Below are 14303 nucleotides of genomic sequence, written 5' to 3' on the forward strand. Positions count from 1 at the left end.
CTGCGGCAATGTGCTTCCCCTGGGTCCTTAGGCAGTGGCTCCCTTCTGCAGGCCAGTGGGAGTGGAGCGGCGGGCCACTATGAAAGACCCCGTGGGCCATGGGTTTGGAACCAATGACCTAGTCCATCTTCAGCTAATGAATATTATTCCTTACAACAACATTTTTTTTTGGTATTGTCTTGTCTGATTTTAAAATAATCCCAAACAGTGTGGCTTCTACTATTTCTTTTTGGGATACTGTTCCACAGTCTAAGTGATTTCATCCTTAGGAAGATTTGCCTGACATTCAGTTTAAATTTTCTCTCTCAAATTTTTCTCCCAGTATTCTCGTGTATCACACTAAAAATTCCTTTTTCTCCATTGTGTTTGTTCACCAAGTGAAAACAGCTATTCAGGATTACCTAGAAATTAAAACAATATATACCACAAGTCAGCCACCTGCTAGGGGAGACACTACAGCCAGAAAATTTACTCAATTAAAACACGATCAGGTACAAGATACCTGAGAAGCTAGATTTGTACTTCTGAGAATAAAAGACTACGATAACGTTCCTCTTAAAAGGTATGAATTAATAACCCCCCTAAATTTCTAGACAAGATCAACTTGCCAAAAATAAACACACTACAAACAAAAGTCCCATGAGAGTGCATGTTCACGAATCTGAAAAGCAAAATGTCACCAAACAACAGAAATGAAGGCCTAAATGTGAGACCAGATTGTTAGCTGGTGTAAATCAGAGTAGTTCCACTGAGGCTACATCAAATCACATCAACTGTATCTGTATGACACTCCTGGTATATTTTTTTTTCATTTTCAGCTCATCCTTCTGCAAATCTTATGATCCATGTGCAGTGTTAGAATTCATTGCATATGTTTAACACAGACTTTGAACTTTTTGTTAACATAGGCTGTGCAAGGTCGGTCTGTCACCCAGCAAGACAGAGACTTACGAGTTGACTTGGGATTTCGAGGAATGCCAATGACAGAGGAACAACGACGCCAGTTTAGTCCAGGTCCACGCACAACTATGTTTCGTATTCCCGAGTTTAAATGGTCTCCAATGCACCAGAGGCTGCTGACAGATTTGCTGTTTGCACTAGAAACAGATGTGCATGTTTGGAGAAGGTAGAAAAGCTATATTTCTTATTTTTAACTTTATTATGTATGTGTTTATCGGCAAAGAAAAGACAGAATTAGATACAAATGTATTGATAACTACTTTTCTCTAAGGTAAATTTCCATTGTAAAGTCAGCTTTACCAGACTTATCCTATTGTAGTCTCTGACATGCCTTAGTTAATTCCTGTTTTTTGTGAGAGGAAAAAACTGCAGTATCTCACCTATCCCTTTTGAATTACTGTATCTTAATGAACTTTTTATTGGCAACCACTGCATTTAATATGGGGATGACAAATATCTGTGCCATTATTTTTAGTAGCCACTAAAGTTTGGAGGTAGTTTCTGGATTAAGAAGGCAAATATTTGTTCTATACACCAGCCTTCATCCTACGGGGTATATTTGTGTTTGAATCATTTATCTATCTTATGACTTATTAATACAGAGACTCCTCCAGGAGAATTTACTAGGCAGTCACTTTTAGCCTATAAACAAGTTTACATTTTTGTAAAGGTTTCTAATTGTAAAACAATAATGACATGCTTTCTTGATTAGCCTTGACTGCTAAATTGCTATTAACGTATATTTTTGGCCATAGCATCCTAATTCATTTATGTATTTAACACATTTTAAAAATTTAAAAAATTGTGCAAGTGATCTTGTTTTTTTAAAAGCATCTTTCTTTTTTTTTTAAATGGCAATATATTGCTTAAATACAGTGCTTTTCATCTTGATAACTCTTCTGTGATGATGCCTTTTAATTAAGCCAAAAAAATTCCTTAATAGTCAAAGTCCAGAGGTACATCAGGCACTATTTCATCTAGCTCCCAGAACTGAATAATTCATCCTGAAAAGGCTTTAATACTGTATTATCAGTAGTTGAGAATTAGCTTAATTAAATCAAAGTACCAACTTACTTAAATTTAATTTTCAGTTTTGTGTGACCGTACTATAAAATAGTCAGTAGTAGTAGTTTGTTTATACCAATCATCATATTCCCCTCCCCCCCCCCTTGTTTACCTGATACTCAGAGGAAAATTAGAAGTTTAGTTTGTATTTGCTTCTCCAGTTGAGGCCAATACTGTTAGCTTACTGGCCACTAACCTCATGAACTGGGTAATTTAATTACTCATGCTGTGGTCTGGGCAAGCACGTAACATCAATAGACCAAAGGTTCCTAAACATATTCATAGTGTGAATTACATCTTGAAAGCGATTGTCCTATGGGCACCTTCCCATCTATTTGCAGTCATGGGGACTGTCATGCCTCATGATGATCATTTGATCCCTGTAGCATCTACAACTATTGCTAACATGGAAAATTAATATTAGGAAGCCATTTCTATTTTTTTAGCTATCTTTTAATGGCGGTATAGCAAGTGCATATAAGGAGAAGCTGACATCTGTGATGAACCAGCTCTCCGAAGATCACCAGCAGGTGCTTTGTAGACCACCGATAGTCTACAGATCAGTCTGGGGACCTCTCTTGTAGACAATCTGGTCATTCATTTTTATCAGAGCTGCTTTAAAAGGTATCATTAAGTGCCAGGTTTTGTCACCCGTATTCTTGTTAAGCAGTACCATTGGTTCCAACAGAATTGCTTGTGATGTAAGGCACTAAACAATATCAATAAAGGTGGCAGAGTCTGGGCTTTGTAACGGATAGACCAGAAATAGTTATAGTCTGGTATGAAATAAAACTATCAATAAGTTATTACATTAGGGTCACTCCAATCAGTATTTTCAAATATTTTTCTTTTTATCTTTTCACTGTTACCAAGACAATATAGCTAGGAAACATTCAAGTTCTGATTTAAAAAAGCAATGCATCTAAGCTTTTAAAAATGGTGTTTTAATGTGTTTTTTTTTCTATTTTTGTAGTCATTCTACAAAATCTGTAATGGACTTTGTCAATAGCAATGAAAATATTATTTTTGTACACAATACGATCCACCTCATTTCCCAGATGGTAGACAATATTATCATTGCTTGTGGAGGGATTTTACCGCTGTTGTCTGCAGCTACATCTCCGACTGTAAGTACAATATTTCCATCTAGTGGTCATGTTAAAAATTGCTGTTAAGAATACCAGCACAGCATTGTCTTAGTGAATAAGTTTCTTTTTAACAGGCGAAAACACAATTTCTTCCAAAAGTTTGATCAGTATCAACCAAACTGTTAAGGTTCAGAGTTTTAAGTGCTTTTAAATAATTTGTATTTGAAAAATTAACTATATAAGTATTGGATATGCTGTAGTTTAGCTAGAAATAACAATGGTGTTTTAAATATTGAGTATGGCAAATGGATAATTTGAAAGAGAAGGACCTACAGACATAGCTACTCTATCGAAACTACACAAGAGGGCTATTTTCCTACCAATATCATGTTTTTTATGATGAGATGGCCTAGAGATGCTTGGAGACCCATAATTCCTTTTACAATGCCATCAAATACATGTCAAATGATGGTCATGTTGCTGATGACCATATTCAGATCAGTGACCTGCTGGTGAAAAGCTCATTCTGTTTCTCATTACCCATCTCTCTGAGCCATCTAGTACCCTACAAATACTCAGAATTGTTCCCCCTCACTACTATCTATCATCTTTCCTTCTTCTTAGAGCATCCCCTTTTTTTCATATCACCTGTATTTTCTCTTTTTTATTGAAGTAAACTGATGTTTTGTAACTTTCTCTGACTTGCTATAAATTTCTAGGTCAATGAATCTTCTTTGGAACTCTGATACATCCAGAGTGACTTCTTCAGCTGCCACAGCTCAGCTGGGCAGGAAACAATTATAGAAGGGGAAATATTTTGTATATGCTCCTTTATAACAAAAAGAGAAAGAAGGGGCTGCATTGGGGAGCGGAAGGAAATGCCCCTCCCTTCGAATGCAAAATACAATGTATTTAGTAACAGCAATGTTTTGCTCTCAATATCTCCTCTGAGAATCTAAAAACATTTTAAATAAAACTAGTGTTATACCTCAAACACTTATGTAAGGACCTATAATTGTTAATGGCATTTTAAAATGGCAAAAATGAGATAAGTGGGTTAAGTGACTTCCCTAAAGTAATGCAATAGGTCAGCAGCAGTGCCAAAAATAGGACTTGGGGCCCTGATTCAATCTCCTGCTCTTGCCTCTGCACAACCATCACTACTTTGCCTAGATTTTTTATCAGCAATATTATGTAACTAAAAGTAGTTTTGCATCATTGCTCTGCTAGCTGGACCAATAGTATTTGGCACCCAAACACATTCATGGGCTAGCAACTGGTTAAACAGAATCATATGATACTGGTTTTAATGGATATGTATATACTGTACCTATATTATTTGCATTATTTCAAATAGAAAGCAGCTTTCTATTTAAAACAAATAGCTTTAAAACAAAGCTATTCTTGTTTTATTTGTTGTGAACAAAAAGTATTGTAATTCACGGGTATGACTCCACCCTCCACTTCATTCACAAGAATGACATCAAGTATGTTAAATGAAAGATTTCTAGAATGTTGCATTGCAAGGAAAGTTGCTTCATGACATGTACAGGGAAATATCACACCAGTACATCTTGAGATGAAAGCTCCTGTATCCGTGTTTAGAGGAAGGGCACTCAAGCACATTTTTCAAAACAAGAAGCTTAGGTTTTGTTTAAAAATGAAGATGCTTTTATGTGGAATCTTCATATTATATAAAAAAAGGCATGGTTTGAATTACTTGGCTATAATTCCATCTTTGGCTCTTGGTGACTCTAGCTTTCCTATCATGATTTATGTCATTGCAAAACCACTTGATAGTTGCCCTTTATTTATTGCGTATAATACATGAACACTGATAAAGCCTTATAAAGTACCCTGATGTTTTGAATAGTGTTGCGTGTTTATGTTATAATATCCTGGTTTGCAACAATAGGATGTTCTTAATGAGGGTGATTTTGCTCTATGTAACCATTAAATTGTTCCAGGAGATTTCAAAATTAAAAGGTTGAATATTTAAAAAAACACACACAACATTTTCTTAACTAGACTATAGCAAGCTCCCTTACAAAATATTCAGTTTTGCCATCTTGTTAGAATAGTAACAGCAAAAGAATTTGTACAACACACTAATTACTTTTTAATTAAGTAACTGATATCAAATTTTGAAATAATTTATATTGTGGAATTAAAACAAGATTAAGGCATGTACTGTTGTGGTTTCTTTCTTTCAGTTTGTATATAATAATTCTAAAATTGAAAAGCACCCAGAGTATACATACATGATATATATTTATCCCAAGAAAAACTTGTCATGTGCAGGTGGCTCAAGCTTCTACCTTGAGCTGGAGTTTATTTTATTAAAGGAAACCCTTTAGAATACATCCTTTATAATATGTGTAGGTATAGTCATTTTTTAATTACTTGTGTGGTATCTTTCTATATTTAAAGTTATTACAAAGTGAAGTGAATAGAAAACTAAGAGACAATATAACTTTGAAGAAAATATTCGATTGATGGACTGCAATATGGAATTAAAATGCATTTCATGAAGGGAAGAAACCAAATTTGTAATTCATTAGGATTGCTGTGGCACTAGTAAATCCAGCCAAACAGTACTGCTGAAATGCTACCCTAGTTGAAGGCTGATCAAGTGCCATTGAATAAAAAGTTGGGAGGCGGGGAAATCAGTGTTCTGAGTAATGGAGAAAGCTTGCCAGGGAGATTTTAAAAACAATAGATGTAAAGACATAGAGGAATCTGTGTAGACGTGGATCTGATACTTGTTTCCATGTGTTAGCATATACATGTGTTGTAAATCACACTAGATTTGTGCTTATTCAGTTTACAAAAAGGAATGAATTTATATGCTATGAGTATTTTACTTCATTGCTTCATAACTTTATTTCTCAACCATATTTTTGATAGCTATCAAGGCATATGTATTACTTCTCATTGAAAATTGTGTGCCCATTTTGAAACTTTAAAATATTATCATGTGACTTCCTTCAGGTGATTTAACCCTGTGGCACAGTACTTCTAATTTACACCTTCCTTTAACAGCACTAGTGAATCTGACCCCTAGAGTATTCTGTCTTTTGACCAAGCATAAAGAAATGTGAAGCCGACAGGGTCATTGAGCTAAAAAGAAAAATAATTAACACTTGTCATATATGATCATTAGTTTCTGATGGAAAGGAAGGTAGTTAGTTGCTTTTCTAGTTTCATACTTGTGACGTAGATTTTTTACTTAGCTATGTTTAGTTCAGCATTTACCTAGTCTCAAAGAGAGAGTTGTAGGTATTTGTAGTTCATTTATTGAACCTCACAAACATTTCAGTCTTAACGTAGATTCTTTTCTGTTCTCTTTTTTTGATCTGTATAATCAGAGTGATCTTAAGCTTCCTAGTTCCCTTAAAATCCTGAATGTACAAGTTAAAAAAAAACCAGTTCTTAAGAATCTGATCTTTTAATAGTAATTAGGAAGAGCTCCAGAATACACATTATTTTTCCCTTGAGTCCAGCTCCATTTATAAAAAGGAGAGGAGGATATCTTTCACTCAGCTGTTTTCCATTTCAGTAGTAGTGATGGCCAGTTTCAGGTCTGGATTAGCTTTCAAATTCCAACAGCTGTTTCTTTTGTCTTTTTAGATGAAGAGTGAGATGGACAGGGAGAAATAACTTGGGGTGTTTTTGCCCCTCACTTTTATAGTACAGTCACTCTTCAAAATGCAGTTTCCTTAGAGTGACCCCTAGATAAAGTTCTTTCCCACTGAGAGCAAGGAGACATGGAATTTGGTGAGGAAGAGGTGTTACGCTGTTTCTTTTCACCTGTATATGCTGAAATGCAGATTTTTTTGGTCGTCTTTCTTCCCCCTCTCACTATCTGTGGAGTCTGTTTACAGCTTATATGAAAATTGAGGTAATCCCTTTAAGATAGGCCTTCTTGACAGTTCTACCTAATTGGGGGTACGTGAATTTGAACATGTGCCTTTAACATCGTATGGGGGGGAATTTCATAATTTTACATGGTGTTGCTACATACATTTCACCATGATATTGTGGACTGGTGGGTTATTAGTTTTCAAATGATACCTCACAAGGCATTTTTGTACAAAGATTATTGCAATAGAGTGTGACTACAGGGGTGCATTTGGTGACAGTGGTCCAAAGAGGTTCTTTCATAGTTGGGGAGAGGGATACTAGGGGATGGCACTGAGGTGGAGGATCTCCTGTGCTGGATAGGGAAGGGAAATCCTGTTGACCTCTCTTTCTTTATTGCCCCTGTCAGTTTGGGAGAAAAGAGACATCTGGTCTGGAAAGGGCAAACTTGTATAAATGGGGTGTATATAAAACACAAAAATGATGCATACATTCCCTAGAATAATTCTTTTATCTTTTTAAAACAGATTTTTAAACAAAGATCTGAGTGTCTGGAGTTAAATTAAATTAATTAATTAAACTACAACTTTCATATTACTTCCTTGCTCACTTGTTACTCCATGAAAGTTACACTTCCTTTTATAAGCTTAACTTAAACCCTTTTTAATTTAGAAAAATACAGACAAAGTTAGAAAAAACACATTGCCAGGCAATTCTAAAATCTTTTTTTTCCTTATCATGGGATCAGTTTCCAATATGTTCTAATATACATCTTTCTTCTTTTTAAAATATGTTACCATTGTTGTTTGTCAATAACAAAAGTTAACGTAGTATAGCAGAGTCTATGCAGACTTAATGTAACACACCATATACTCACCATATTCTATCACACCAAAGACTTTCTCCTTTTTATTTTTAAACACCTTATTTTCCAATCATCATTATTACTAGCAGTAAAGTAATGGAGCTCTGACATATGGTAATGCATCTTAAGATGGAATTAATTTTAAGATATTTATTTTTAGTCACTTAAATACTTTATTGCTTCTTTATATATCTTAGATATTATTTGTGAATGCAAAGGGGCATAGCTTAGATTTGGGGGGTGAAAATAATTTGAATGGGATGATAGGAAGTGAGGAAGCAATATGCGTGAAAGTAGTGGCTGCATCCCTGAACTTTTTCATTTCTGGATTGTCCTATTTTTGAGGTTTTTTAGAGGAAAAGACTTGACTCCAAAGAATATATTCATCATTTTCTGGGTGTTACCCAGAATCTTTTGGTACACGAGTACAATCTCAAATATTCCTAATGAATATTTTGTTTACTTGTGCTTACAACGTGATTTAGGTTCTCAGGTGATGATGGTACGGGAGTACTAAAAGTAATACTCATAACAATCATCTTTGATAGAACGCTTCCACATTTTGTAACTGTGACAACAGAAGAAATTTTCCTTTGGTAGAAGCTTTTAAAGCAGTGTTTTAATGTTCATGGGATTTAGGGGGATATTTTCAAAGGCACAAAGGACAGTTACATCCCCTAATCCGGAGAAAGTCAATGGGATTTGGCTGCCTAATTCTTGTAGTCTTATTTGAAAATCCCAATTTTAGCTGATAGCTATAATATCTAGGCATATATGAAATCACTCCTGGCACAAATTATTCAATGGTTTGCAGTTGATTTAACTGTCACATGTCTTTGTCAACCAACTAGATTATTTTAAACCCTTTTAACTCCTTTTTCCACTCAGGTTCTTTTAAACGTTAATATAGGCCAAAATGTCCAAATTGGAGACTAAAGTTAGGTTCCTAAGGATATAATTTTCAAAAGCAGCTAACTGATTGTTCCATTGACTTTCAATTGGAGGTCATCACCTACCATACTTAGGCATTTTTTAAAATTCCATTATTGGCACTCCTAAATTCAGGTTCCTATTTTTGAATATTTTGGCTGCACTATGTATTAGTGGTCATAAGAACATATGGGTATCTTTGTTTCAATAAATTTGATTTAACATAGATGAACATATGAAGAAATGGTTTGTGGTAGTGGCCTGCTGTAATGTATTATAAAAAAATGAATTAACATACAGAGCTCATCATACACTGATGTAAAATATATCCAGTTGCTAAGTTCTATAATCACAAATATAACAAAGTATGGTTTAGAACAATCCATGGATTCTGTAACAGTTCAGATGCTATCATCCTTTTTGTCTGTCACAAGGCCATCTGGTTCACAGCTCTTATCTTTACTTTGCAGTAGAGTTGGTCAACACTCGTAATTTCCATTTCTTGGGAAATTTCAACTTTTCAAAATTTCTTGTAAAATGGAAATTCTGCAAAATCCTTGTTTTGGGAACAACTGGTGACTGAAACTGATGTGACTCTTGTCAGCTTCACTGCTGCCCACCACTAAATAGCAGCAGTGAAACAGACCAGAGTGATTATTTTTTTTTATCAGAATGTCAGTTTCAGTGCTGCTATAAATGGTGGGCAGCAGTGTAGCTGAAAAGAATCATGTCAGTTTCACTCAGCAGCTGTCAGGGCTTCCAGTGTCCTCAGCTCTGGGGCAGCCCCACCACGTGGACCGCTCTGGGGCCAAAGACCCCAGCGCTGCCTGGCTTCCAAGCCAACTGGCTTCCCAGGCTGCCCCACTTATGGGGCAGCTGGATCCCGAGATTGTGGGAGCCAGGAAGCCAGCTGGCCTGGGAGTCTAGAATCTGTAGGATCCCTGGTCCTAAGGCAGCCCATTTGGTGGGACTTCCCTGGAGCTGCAAACCCTGGATGCCCTGGGATCCCAAGCAGACCATCTGCTTGTGATTTGACAGAAGGAGGTTGAGCTAGATATATTTCTGGGAAACACTTTGGGTTCAACAAATTGGTATTTTCTGATAAACCCTCTTTCATTGGAAAATTTCCGACCACCTCTACTTCGCAGTTAATTGGTGTAACATAGGCCTAATAAATTCAGTATAACAAAGTAACCACAACTGTTCTCCAATTCACAACAGGGTATTAGTGAATTAATATTTTAAATATAAATAATATTAACAAAGAATTTCCTTGGGGTGGCTTAGTATAGTCTGAGTTAGCTCTTTGAATTGCTTGAAGGACTCTATAATGATCTAAGGTGCCTAATGTCTATAGGGTAAAAAATTTCAAATTTTACTGCCTGAAGTTAGGCACCTAACTCAATATTAAACACATAAGTGGCCTGATCTATTTTTAGAGGTGCTGGGTATCTGCGAATGCTATTGATTTCAGTGGAAGCATACTATGATCAACAACTTCAGGCACCCGCATTGGAAACTTTTGCAGCCCGTAGATAGAAAGAAACAACCTCAGACTTGAGGACAGGCACAGATTTAGCCAAATATAGTGCAGGACTCTATTTGTTGCAATAATAATATGCTAATTCTTCCTAGAAAATAACCTTCTGACTACACTAATATTACCTTGTCTTTTAAATAACTGTTTTTCTTACAAGCTGGCTTTCAGGAGGTCCAAAGAGGAGCTAATTGGCTTTGAGATTCTAAAACTCCCCAGGATCCTTTCTGCTGCAGTACTATGAAAAGTCAAACAATCAGTGGAGTGGTTTTGGGGGTGTTTCTTTGTTTTGATATCACCCACTGTAGCAATCATCATGGAAGAGAAAGCTCTCTCATAAGAATGGTCATGTTTTACTTTCTCAGCTACTTAAATTTTCGTTGTGGTATTGCTGTCTTTTTATTTGCATACCTAGGTGCAGTCTAGTCAAAATTAGCTCATTAAAGCCACAGCAAGGGGTCTCTGTGTAGTTACATCAGGCATCAGCGTTGGACTCAATTTTCTGCTCTCCACTTCTGAAAGAGATTGAATCATTGCAGAGCTATCTGCTGTGAGTCTATAGGGATCAGCTGGAAACAAAGCATTGTATGCCAAGAGATGTGTGCAGCACTGATATCAATAGTTGTAATTTTAAAACACCTCACCTCATCTATGTCCATCCCCTGTTGCAGTGGATACAGAAGAAGGGAAAGTAAAAATTCAAAGAGAAAAGGTTTAAAAGATGGAGAAAAAGAGACCATAGTATCTTTCCAGCCTGGGCTGTCCAAGGGAAAAATCCCAGTGTAAGGATAAAATGAGTAAGCAAGGGCTCTGTCCTACTCCCATTGAAATCAGTTGCATAACTCACATTTGGTTCAGAACATTGAGAAAAAGCAAAATTAGAGCATGAAGAAAATCTTTGAAAAGAAAATGATTTTCCCAAAAGTAAAATCCTAATTGGGTTCATTTGTTTAATAAATTAAAAATAGAAACTAATCTTTAAGATGGAGTGTTTCCCATTTCCTTCATTCACTTGATATTAAATACATTTACATTTTCTGTAAATTCAGGTGTCATTTACCATTCATGAAAGCAAGGTATGAGTATTCATGATAACAGTACCTTGAAGTAAATTTAAAAATAGCTTTACAACATCATTTGAATGTGGTATTTTTATATTATTTATTATTAATCATGCTTTTATGGTGATCCCTAATGGCCAATCAAGAGTGCTAGGTACTGTACAAACACAGAATAGTAGGTGGTCCCTTCCCCAGAGAACTTAGTCTGACAGAACTGACACAGCATAGTGAACTGTGTGATAGCAGTAAATGTCCCTTTTCTCGGTGGGGTGAGGTTACTACAGGGGATGAGCAGGGAGGAGATGGAGCAGGCCAGAGGGTAAGAGGGTTGAATGTGGAGTGAAGCTGAGGTGAAAAGTTTGAGAGGCGGGAGTAGCGGAAGGGTTGGAGAAAACAGACAATCAAATTGGGGCAGAAGAAGTCCAGTCAAAACTGTAGAAAGTTCTCTGAATGCACAAAGGGCCAAAGGTTTCTGCTTTGTCTGCTTCTACCATTACCAGCTGAAGTCTCTAGCTGGCTTGCTACAGTTTTCCATCAAGGCCACATGACGTGAGGGAGGGGAGACACCATCTGACACTCCCCATTATAAGACCCTGTGGCTTATAACTTTGCCAAACTTTAACCACTTGGGCTCAAATTTTCCATGCTGGGTGTGTCTCAGGTTGAATTTTCTTTGGAAAATTTTCACCAACAAGGGTCAGCAATTCTCGAAACAAAACTAAGGAAAATACATCGTTTTGCCCATGTTCAGAAATTTTTGAAACCTTTTCTTTGTAAAACTCTAGTGACCTTTTCTTTTAAAAGTTTTGAGATTGGGACTGAGAGCTGGGATGGAGACTGAGACTGGCTGAAAAGCTATTGGGTCTGGGAGCAGGCAGGAAACTGGGACTAGGTGGGCAGAAGGATTGAGAGCTGGGGAGGAAAAGAGGAGGAACCAGGAACCAGTAGGTGTTGGGATACACTGAAATTGGATCAGGAGATTGTGGTGGGGGGAGTGACTAGGACTGAAATCCAGTGGGGCAGGAGGAGGATGTTAGAAGAATGGGAGACAAATCTGAGAAGAAGCTGGGGTGCAAGGGAAGAATTGGAATTCTCTGGGCAAAGAAAATGGGCAAGGAGATGGTGGAGAGGAGACAATGAGATTGGACAAGGATCTTGGGGAGGTAGATTAGGACTTGGAAGACAGTGAAGAGAGGGATGAAGGGTGTGTGTGCGTGTGACTGGAGGCCTGGGTGGGGGAGAGAGAGGGGATGAGGAACTGGGAATGCCCGGGTAAGGAGACTGGGCAGAAGGAACTTGGGATGGTGGAGGAAGACTGACTTGCTGGGCAAGGAGAAGCCTCAAGTATGGAGAATGGGTCTGGGATGAAGGGTAGTGAAGTCAAAAGTGGGACAGGAACAGGTTGGAGGGGATGGGGCAGAAGGGGTCACACTTGCAGGGAATGGATAGAAGAGTCTGTGCCCACTAGAATACATTCCTCTCTAGAGCTTGGAATGGAACCCACGATTCATGAGTTTCCACCATTCCTCTGCTGTCAGTATCTGTAAAACCTGGCAAAGTATCCCATCCTCTTGTAGTGCTGGTCCACATAGCAGATGACAACCTACTACTGCTATCAATTATTCCATTGGTTGAAGTGGCACAGATCTGTGTGGTGGATTGAATGGTCCCTATCCTGCTGATGAGTCATAAGAATATAACATAAGAATAGCCATACTGGGTTAGACCAATGAACCATCTAGCGCAGTATCTTCTCTTCCGGCTGTGGCAAATGCCAGATGCTTCAAAAGAAATGAACAGAACAGGGCAATCATCAAATTGTGAACCATCACTTGTCATCCAGTTCCAGCATCTGGCAGTCAGAGGCTTAAGGACACCCTGAGGTCCTGTATTCCTGGGCTGTATCTCTGACCATCTTGGCTAATAGCCATTGATGGACCTATCCTTCATGAACTTATTTAGTTATTTTTTTAATCCAGTTAGTTTTGGGCTTCACAACATCCCCTGGAAATGAGTTCCACAGGTTCACTGTGTGTTGTGTGAAGAAGTACATTCTTATGTTGATTTTAAACCTGCTGCCTATTAATTTCATTGGGTGATCACTGGTTTTTGTGTTGTGAAAGGATAAATAACACTTGCTTATTCACTGTCTTCATACTGTTCATGATTTTATAGCTCTGTCATTACCCACCTACTCACCTCTTCTCCAAGCTGAATAGTCCAGTCTTTTTAATATCTCTTCAGATGGAAGCTGGTCTATGCCTTTAATAATTTTTATTGCCCTTCTCTTTATCTTTTCCATGTACTTGTCAGTATGAGGACACATTATAGAGTTTAGTTTTTTGAGTTTGCTTTTCTTAAAACCTAGGAAATTATACACAGACAAATCCTTCCTACATTAAAAGATCATTAAGGTTGCAAAATCAAGCTCTCAAAAGTTAATAAATTCCAGAATTAAGGTTACCTGTGCAACCTTAATTCAGTCTTCTTATGTATATGCATTTGATAGTTTCCAGTTACATGATTGCATACTGTTTTTTCAACAGGATCCTTGCATGGGTGGCCTTGGGGGAGAGGAGCATGGTGGGTGTTGCCCCTCTAAACTGCAGCACTGTAACCAGAGCGGGACAGCCCTGGTGGCAACTGCACCTCCCCCAGACATCCTCTCACACACCTTCCTCTTGAGGCTCTACCCTCTGGCCAGGTCAGAGACTGGAAGCAAGCCAGAGCTGGGCAATGCAGGGCAGGCTGCTACTGTGGTTGGTGCTGTGGGAGCTCCCAGTCTACTGCTGGTGCTCAGGGCTGTGGCTGTTCCTTAGCTCCCAGCTCCCTTTGGCTGCTCATGAAGCTGGTAACAGCTTCTGATGCAGGGGGACCCAGCTTGGGGAGCAGCGACTGTAGGGATGGGGGCCCTTCTGGCACACAGTTCCCAGCTA

At 37.8% G+C, this 14303-nt stretch overlaps 1 protein-coding gene across 9 annotated transcripts in view; it reads left to right on the plus strand.

The window, feature by feature from the left end:
* The window catches only part of NBEA (neurobeachin), a 748678-nt gene that overhangs the window by 275392 nt on the left and 458983 nt on the right, over nt 1-14303 (plus strand). For all 9 annotated transcript variants that reach the window (XM_067562991.1, XM_067562985.1, XM_067562986.1 and 6 more), the window contains 2 exons: nt 909-1126; nt 2999-3152. In XM_067562991.1, the coding sequence (XP_067419092.1) occupies nt 909-1126; nt 2999-3152 (372 nt within the window). The remainder of the gene's footprint in view (nt 1-908; nt 1127-2998; nt 3153-14303) is intronic.

The sequence above is a fragment of the Emydura macquarii genome, unplaced genomic scaffold, assembly GCF_026122565.2.
Source record: "Emydura macquarii macquarii isolate MOO-44397 ecotype Brisbane River unplaced genomic scaffold, CSIRO-AGI_Emac_v2 contig_2473, whole genome shotgun sequence".
Classification (NCBI taxonomy): Eukaryota; Metazoa; Chordata; order Testudines; family Chelidae; genus Emydura; species Emydura macquarii.